Raw genomic sequence first — 9,741 nt, 5'->3', positions numbered from 1 at the left:
AACCATAACTTTAGACATGGTAACAAACAAGTGAGGTTAAGTTGAACCTTAACTTTAAATATAGATGGTAACAAATATGCAAGATTAATAAACTTGCACTTTATATTATATGAAGTCAAGATAATTATTATGACTTTCTCACCTGTAAATTAAAGCCTAATAAGGGTGATTAAAGTACCATGTAACTCCAATTTAAATATATAAATGATTTTTTTTGTACAGTCAGAAATTAATGTATCTATTTGGATTGCCTTACTTTTTATAAAAAAATACTATAATTATAAAAGTAAATTTATAAATTGACGCGATTTAATGCAATATGTCAGATTATAAGTCAATTTTATTATAAAATAAATCTAACAAATCACATAAAATTATATCAATTTATAAATTTATTTTTATGAAATCTCTATATCTATAACCCTTTAAATAAAATATATTCAACTCACCTTTCTTTCTCACCTAACTAGTTAGTGTCTTCATGCCATAATTTTATAATGCAGGATGTGATTTTAATTTCTTAAAAAAAAAAACTCCTACTTTTACCATAATCCATATAATGAAATAGTGTAACATTCATGCAATGGAAGAACAAAAAGTATAAAGAGGTAAATTCCTCAAAAGAAAGTTGCAAATTATTCACTTAAAAATTGTTATTAATTAAGGAAAAAAAGAGAAGAAAATAAAATAGTAGGACGGTGAAAGACCAATCACGTTTTTCAATTCCAAGAAAAAGCCATTTCGCTGGTCTTGGTGTCACTTTCCATCAAAACACATTCACATATGATTAGAAAAACAAAATTGCATTTCCTTTCCCAGCTACCTTCATGGACGTTTCTACTTTTCATCGCCTTCTCTCTCTTCCGCGGTTTCACCTAACTGGTTTATGCCCCGCTCTCTCTATATATATATAAAAATATGTACAGTCGTGTGTATTCTTGTTCTCGAGTTTTTTAGGAATACTGAAAATTGGAGATGGGTCTTGATCTGAAATCTGTGTCGGAGGCAACTTCAGGGGCCATAGGATCCCTCTTGAGCACCACCATCTTGTACCCGCTTGATACTTGTAAGACGAAGTACCAAGCCGATGTTCGAGCCCATGGCCAGCAAAAATACAGGTTACCCATCTTTTCGTTTTCTCAAATGATCATTTTTTTTTCCTTCCAATCTTTCATCATAATTTGTCGTTTCATGATCTGGGTCTGTATTTTTCTTTCTTTCATCATGGTCAGTGTTTATCTATCTGGTAAAGTCTTATATTAGCTTTTTTTTGTTTTATGACTGTACTGGTTTTATATAGCCTCTGTATGGAAGTTTTAATGTAATTCGGTTGTATAGAGACATTTGAGCTCTTATGGTGTTCTTAAAAAAAAAAGATTCATGCTTTCTTGATTGGTTGGCAAATGAAAAGCTCAACGTTATATACGAAGAGTTAAAAGGTCTTCAGATCAAACAAACTGGATTGGGGTTAATCATATTTAAGCGAATTTGAAGTTATATTAATGAGCAGTTGTTCGGAAAAAAAGGGAAAGAATTTTATGATGCAATTGGCAGTCTAGATTTTTTTTTTTTTTTTTTATATATAAGAAGGCAGTCTAGACTTTAAGGTACCTCTAATTGTTGAGTTTTTATTTTTATTTTTATTTTTATTTTGTCGTCCATTACTTTCGTCAATGAAAAGTTTCATATTTTGTTTCTATCGTTTGTGGGGCAACTCATAATCCAATTATCTCTTTTTTGTTTCTGTTTTTATTTTTATATTGTTTGTTTATGGATATGTGATAGCCTTTAGCATAAAGACTATGCAAATATGGCACCCTTAAAAAACGACTATGTCGATATAGTTCTGAAGCTGTTTCGTAGTTGTTCATTTCCAAGAGTGGTATCATGTTGTCTGGTTGGCTTTTACGATTACATCTGGTGGGCACTGGTTTCCCCTTTAAAACTGTGTAAATTTAGTTCTGAAGTTTTCTTAATTTGTTATTTTCAAGCGTGATATCATCTTGTCTGGTTTTTAGAATTATCCATGGTGCACACTGCATGGTTCTTCCATCTAGCCATTCTAATAATATCATGTGAGGTGCTTTATGATGGAAAAGTTTAGTGTTAGGTCGAATGTCTATAGTACAAAAACTTTTCATTTAGTAGGAGAGTTGTTTGGCACCAATGATTATGAGATTTGTTTATACCATGTATCTTCATGTACACACATAAATAGTTATATAAGTCACTTGTTTTTCTTTGGATCAGTTAAACAATAATTTCATTGATGAAATAGTTGTAAATCACTTGTCCTAAGTGCATATAACATTGCTTTCTATAATTTAGCTGTATAGAGGTTGCTTTCTGAATTGTTTTTTGCTTACCAAACTGTTTAATTTCTACTGGCTGGAATACAGTTATATTAGCAAATGCAACCTAAACAAAGTTGTAATGCTTCTTTCCTTAGAAGAGCCTATAGAATTGAACTTTTTCTGATTGAGCATCCTATAGTCTCTTTGCTCTTGTTATATTATTTGTATCCTTAGCGGAGTTGGAGATGGGCATTGAATATGCTCCTCATATGTTCTAACTTCTCATAGCAATGCATCTACACAATGGCTGTTGCCTGGTCCCCAATTACTCTTTTCGAATCTGGATTATTCAATGGTTTCAGCATCCTAGGTAAAATGTAGCTTAAAGCTGAGATTTACATCTTATGTAAGCACAGAATTCGTAAGTCAGAGGTCAGCTCTTTGATTTGGCTATGATAGTTTATTTGATTTCACTTTTTATGGTTTTTGTAGGAACCTATTCGATGTCTTAAGAGAAGCAATTTCTACCCATCAGGTTCTTTCACTATACCAGGGCCTGGGTACAAAAAACCTGCAATCCTTCATTGCACAGTTTGTCTACTTTTATGGCTACAGCTACTTCAAAAGGCTATATTTGGAAAGAAGCGGTGCCAAAAGAATAGGAACAAAAGCAAACTTAGTTATTGCAGCTGCTGCTGGAGCTTGCACTGCCATTGCGACACAGGTAAGCTATTGAAAGGCCACACCTCCTTCATTTTGGTATTGAATCATCCCTCATTACACAATGTAAAATCCAAAATCTAATAGGTGCCAAAACTACTGTTCTGGACAACTATATTTGTGATTTTCTTTTTATAAGTAACTATATTCCTAATGTTAGTATCCATGTTTGCAGAATATTTCAAATATGATGTTGGGAAAATAGAATATGCTATTGGAACCAAAATTAATTATATTTAGAAATGTCTATGTGAACCAAACATTTCTCTTTAGAAATATATATATATATATATATGAATTATATTTTCATGTAATGCTCCATTTGGTTTCTTTAAAGATTGAAAAAAAAGGTGTGATGATTTGAATAAGGAAAGAAATGAGACAGACATGAATGAGTTTCTCTGCTAGAGGATTACGGAACTTGGGGCTTTGGTTTTGGCATGTACAGCCTGGGATTTCTTGTTAATTGGAAGTGGAAGCATTAGTTTTACCTATAAAAGAAAGTGAAAACACTAGTTCACCTTCTATCATACCGTGTATTACATTTCCAGTTAATTATTTGCTATTTGAATGTAGTTTGATGAACTTAGAGGGAGAGGGGGGGGGGGGGGGGGGGGATTATATTTTTTTTATGACGATCTTATAATTTTATTGCTTTAACATATATATTAGTCCTTATCTTATAAAAAAACACATATATATTACTCCTTTTCCTCTTCCACCAGTTTTGGCTAAAATATGTACAGATATTGAAGGCTAATGTTAGGCTATCTGTTTATCACTGTGTAGCCCCTGGATACAGCTTCCTCTAGGATGCAGACAAGTGCATTTGGTAAATCCAAAGGGCTTTGGAAGACCCTTACGGAGGGAACTTGGAGTGATGCATTTGATGGCCTCGGCATCTCGCTTCTGCTGACCTCAAACCCTGCAATTCAGGTATTTGACCTGGCCTACTGGCTTAGAAGTATATTTTGTTCAAATCCTTCACTTCACATTGTAGTGCCATTCTTGAGTTACCTGAGCAGACATTTGGTTTGAAGAATAAACCGACTTAGACTTAAATTATATAATACTGCAGTATACAGTATTCGATCAGTTGAAACAGAGACTCTTGAAGAGAAAACAGAATGAAGCCGGGAATAGTTTGTCCTCAGAATCCCTTTCTGCCTTCTCAGCCTTTTTGTTAGGTGCAATTTCAAAGAGTATTGCAACATTTCTTACATATCCTGCAATTAGGTGCGAAATGTTCTATCACTCTTACTTCTCTGTAGAATGTAAACTTTGCTTTCATGCTCTCATGCTGCTACATGTTAACCCTTGGTATTTATAACTTTTTTGGATTTAACTGCACTCAGGTGCAAGGTCATGATTCAAGCTGTGGACTCAAATGATGATGGAGCAAAGAAAGATCGGCGAAAATCCCACAAAACAGTGCCGGGTGTTCTCTATGCTATATGGAGAAGTGAAGGAATAGCAGGCTATTTCAAGGGATTGGATGCTCAGATCTTGAAGACTGTTCTCAGCTCAGCACTTCTTTTGATGATCAAGGAGAAAATATCTGCAACTACGTGGGTTCTTATACTTGCAACCAGAAGGTATCTATTGCTCACAAGGGGTAGATTAAAAAGTGCTTGATGGTTAATATAGTGATGGGAATTTACATAAAATCCATTGTGAATACTCTGAGTTTCTATTCAGTTTTGTTGGAACAGATGTTCTTTATAGAGGTGGGTTAAATATCCCAGGTAGAAACCTCTTGTTTTTCCCTTTTTGTTAGTGGAGGGTTCGTTGAAGTTAATAGCAATAATTGCTAGGCATGCACTAGACATCAAACATATGACAATCCTTTATGGTACAAATTTTAATTGAGAGAAATAATGTTGTGCGGGAATATTTTTCTGCATAAACTGATTGTGATTATGAATTTAAATTATAATTACTGTCATGTATCATTAAATTATGATTAATGGGAGAGTTTTATCCATTTTGTTTGCCCCATTGACAGTGAATTTGAAGAAAGGAAAGCCCACTAATAAAAACTTTAAATTCATGTTGTCAAAAAGGGGAGGCACTAGGCAATTAAAGATCATTCTTAGTGGCTGTTAAAAGCCTAAGTGTCGGATTAGGTTGCTTTAACAAGCACCCTAAGTCAAGATTTGAACTTAAAAATCTTTAGTTGGTGCCTCAAAAGTCAATACAATTTGATGATTATCATGTTTGGGGCAGTCTGGACTGAAGTTCAATGGTGATCCACACTGTCGATCAGCCTAATTATCAAGTTCAAACTTGGAAGTTGGAAAAAAAAAAAAAAAAAAAAAAAGAGCTAGCTCCGTTTCTTATATTACTTTTGTTTTGAAATTTGAAAAAGTTGAATTGTTTATTATATTTTATATAGAAATTTAAAAAAATTGTAATGATTATATAAGATGAGATGAGATAGTTTAATTTTGTATAACCAAACCAGCCTACTTTTGCCTGGACGGTAATTTTAGAGTCAAAACTCCTAATCTTAAAGCGATAATATCACCGATATCTAATTAAATGCAACTTGTCCATATACAATGACCATCAATTTGTGCATTTTGCTTAACATAATCTAATTTTTATATTTTACTCCCGTTTTTTATTAAAAAGAAGTGTTATAGTCATAAAGAGATTTTACAAAAGTAAATTCAAAAACTTGACTTGGGTATGTTGTATGTTAGATTGTAAAGCTAAATTTAATCTATCAAATGAAGTTGTATCAGTTTGTAGATTTATTTTTGTGTGATCTCTTTGTAGGTAAAGCATTTCTCTTTATTAAAAGTTGTCTGATAAATGGATCATAATTTCTTACTCCAAATTTTCAATATAGAATCAGTTCGTTTCACACCTTATTTATTTTTTAAATACATACTTGGGACAGTTGCTTAGTCCGGATTCGGCCATTGACACATTTCCTAAGAACCTAGTGAATTTAAAAGGAAGATTTCGTTCGAGAGAGTAAATAAAATAAAGGGAGTTGGACTTCCTGTCCACTGTGAAGTATTCCATTGTCTCTTATAAAATTGAAAGAAAAAAAAAAAAAAAAAAAATCGAAGATATTGGAACGTTTGTGGAAAGAGGTTTACTTCCACGAGATCAAGAATCTGAATCTTCACATGCAAGATACTAAGGACATCAAACTGATATCTATCATTATTAATGTTTATCAATTTAATTCATATTTATTATTATTGTTTATCACTTGAACACCACTTTGTTCCTGGTGATCAGGTAGAGATCAGCATAAGGTCACATTCATGAGAGAGAGTATGAATATCAAGTCTTCCGCTAGACCCGCTCCTTTTCTTAGAAAGTTTGAAGTTCTTTATAAATCAAGGGCATGAACTCTTTTAGAATTATTCTCAGTAAATAACATTAAGTTTATTGCCACAAAAAACATAAACATGCATAGATCACTTAAATAAGATAAATAATGCTTGGGTCAAAAATAGATTTTATAAAAGTAAACTCACAAGCTGACATAGTTTGATGTGGTACATTACATTGTAATGCAATTTTATATAAGCTTCATTCTCAATGAGGCCATGGTTAGAGCATGCTTAATTCTTAGGCTCAGTTTGGATACATAAAACATCTCATTTCATCTCATCATTACAGCTTTTTCAAACTCCCACACAAAATACAATAAGCAATTCAACTTTTTTAAATCTCAAAATAAAAATTATATTAAAAAATTATATTCTAATAATATTTTATTCAACTTTCAACAAAACATCTCATCTCATCTAAACTACGTAACTAAATGAGACCTTAAGTATAAACGATGGAAGTCAACAAAACACTAAAAACTGATAATAAAAAAAAAAAAAAGGAAACAAAGAAAGTATATATATATATATATATATATAGAGAGAGAGAGAGAGAGAGAGAGAGAGAGATTAGGTTAGACAAATCCCAACATTAAAGATTACATATTAAAGAAAGGAGAGCATGACAATGTAACAGCTGCCATAAGCAAAGTCCAAAACAGGATCAAACAAACTAGAGAAAAATATATTATATACATGAGACCTAAACCCCAACAAAGCCAGAGCTAAAGAAACCTTTTAACAAGCTTATGTTGTTACTTCAAAAGGCAAGCACCGGAGTTTGTGAAACAGAAAACATAATTTAGAAATAGAAGTACAGACATTCCTAGAGAACTGCATTAACATGGACGTAGCATTTAAGACTCATGTAGAAGAAATGAAAAAAACAATAACAACTGAAGGAAAAGTCAAATCTAAGATCCTGAAAATGAGGCACTTTTGGAGACAATATTTTAGCTGCATTACTTGGTTTAGATTATATATTGGCATTGTGTTGGAAGTTGAGTATTATTGGCAGGCATAGACTGAGTGACTGATCAGAGGACTGGTTGTTGAGGAACTCAAACACATTTCATTTACGTTCATGCTCTTTCCGGAAGTTCTGTAGATTCCTGTTTAGTCTTGGAGATGAGCAAACAAAAACCCAATTGTCAATTTGACCAAAATATTATTATTTTTTTCCCTTTCACACACCTACTTTCCCTTTAAAACCAACCAATTTGCACTACAACTTCAGCTTCTCTCTGTCCCTCGTTTTCCATGCTTTGTAATTTGACCATAATCTTTTTCCTTTCTCACTCCCTTTTGAATACACCACACTCCTCCCCCCCTTCCAAAACCACCAACTTCTCTCACAACTCACAAGTTCAGCATCTCTCTCTCTCTCAAACTGATCTTCATCCTTTTCTGTCTTAAGCTCGAAGAGGAAGTTAAATTAGAAGGGACAAAGCAAGGAAAGAAGACAGTTTTCTTCTAGATCTTGAGAAGCCATGTTTATCTCAAGGAGTCAAGTAGGGTGCCTCTTACTTATTTTCTTAAGTATTTCTGCTTTGCACCATGAAGCTTTGGGGGCTAGAAATCTAAAAGAGAAGGTGGAGAATGCAGACAAGTCTCAAGTTTTGAAGAAAGGCTCTAATAATGCGGCAAATGATCAGGGCTTTTTCGCAGCCAGCAATAGACAAGTACCCTCTTGTCCCGACCCCTTACACAACAGGTAAAAATCTAAAGGTGAATTTATCAGAGCTAGAGCTGTATATAATATATATACACACAATCAAACTTGCTGAGCATGATCACATGGGAGATTGATCCAGAGCTTCTGCATGATAAAACAACAAGATTGAATGGTAGAACAGATGATTGTTTTTCCATATAATACTATGTAGTTTTACAAACGTTTGTTAGGAAATCAAAAAGACTATATTTTGGTTCAAAAATATGCATTGCATGTAAGTTATTTTAGTGCAAAATAACGGTGTCATGAGATTGCCTACACTGTTGTTTTGATCACTATGTTTATTGTTTTGATCAATTGAGTTATAAATTACAAATGCCAAATATTCTCTCAAAACCTTAGTCTTTACAAACCATTGCAGAACTAAGGCTGCCTCCTTGAAGTTAGAACTTCCCTTTGTGCTGTTCAGAGATATATATCATATATGGAAAATTCTATACACCATATTACCATCTCACTTTCATCCCACTAAGTAAGATGTGGCACATTTATCACCATTAAATGATCATTTATTACATACTTCTTTATCATCTAATGGTGATGAATACGCTGCATACTACTTAGTATGATTAAAATAAGATGAGAGTGTAGTGTATAACATTATTCATCATATATAACTTTCTCAATTTCAGTAGTACCGTTCACATATATACCACAAAGACTATTTGCCCTCTTTTCTAAGCTAATCCACGAGTTATCTATATTCATATCACTTCATTTTTTAACTTGAAATTTAACAAAATGTGACCCCCATAGATCACATCGAGAGCTTCTTGAAATGGCCCTAGGCCTCCATAATTGAGTGGGAGATTGGTATCCTAAGCAGGGAAATCGCACATTCAGCAGGGAAAGCGAGGGAGGAATATGATTGCATTTGGACAAAAACAAGCAATGAATTACACGCATTGCATTAAGACAAATACGCAAATAATTGGCATAAAAAAAAATATCTTTATATTGTCCAAATACATTGATGCAAGACAGACAATTAAATGAGCAAATTAAGGATGTGACACTTTTTTTTCTATACATCTGATCTTAGAAGGCAAAAGAGAGTTCCTCTAAATGGACTCTAGTTCAAAAAGTCTAATTTTCAATAGTTAGCTAGATTGACTTCTGGCAAGGAATTTATAACAACATTATGCTTAGAAAGGAGGGATTTCCTGGTTTACTTCGGAGAAACCCAAAACTTTGAAAATTTTGAAAATCTTTCGTCTCATCATTATAATTTTCTCAAATTCTCACGTAAAATAAAATAAACAATTCAATTTTTTTAAATTTTAAAATAAAAATAATATTAAAAAATATATTCTAATAATATTTTATTCAATTTTTTAATTTTAATCTCAACTCATCTCATTTTATTTCATGAAAACAAACGAAGAATTCTCGTTACAGAATTCTGCCTAATGTTTTGGATCCAATGTTGGAAATCATGTTCTTCTTTTCAACCAGTTTCATAATTGAAGTGAATTGTGGGCCAGCGTGACCGTATTGGATGGATTTTCGTGTCCTGCAAAAGGGGAGAGAATTGCAGATTCAGAAATACTAGATTTATAATATCACTTGTACTTAGCTCGATTTCGATTTGTGCTAGATATATGAATGGCCAGACTCATTACCGATAGGTCGCAAAAAA

At 32.9% G+C, this 9,741-nt stretch overlaps 1 protein-coding gene across 1 annotated transcript; it reads left to right on the top strand.

The window, feature by feature from the left end:
- Positions 1-763: 763 nt before the first annotated feature.
- Positions 764-4,959, top strand: LOC121260831 (peroxisomal adenine nucleotide carrier 1-like). The gene is made up of 5 exons (XM_041162867.1): positions 764-1,118; positions 2,787-3,018; positions 3,804-3,950; positions 4,093-4,250; positions 4,370-4,959. The coding sequence occupies exons 1-5, from the start codon at positions 976-978 to the stop codon at positions 4,647-4,649; spliced, it is 960 nt and encodes a 319-aa protein (XP_041018801.1). The 5' UTR covers positions 764-975; the 3' UTR covers positions 4,650-4,959.
- Positions 4,960-9,741: the final 4,782 nt, after the last annotated feature.

Source organism: Juglans microcarpa x Juglans regia, chromosome 4D, assembly GCF_004785595.1.
Source record: "Juglans microcarpa x Juglans regia isolate MS1-56 chromosome 4D, Jm3101_v1.0, whole genome shotgun sequence".
NCBI lineage: Eukaryota > Viridiplantae > Streptophyta > Magnoliopsida > Fagales > Juglandaceae > Juglans > Juglans microcarpa x Juglans regia.
The sequence above is the reverse complement of the archived record's forward strand: the minus strand, read 5'-3'. Positions and strand labels throughout refer to the sequence as shown.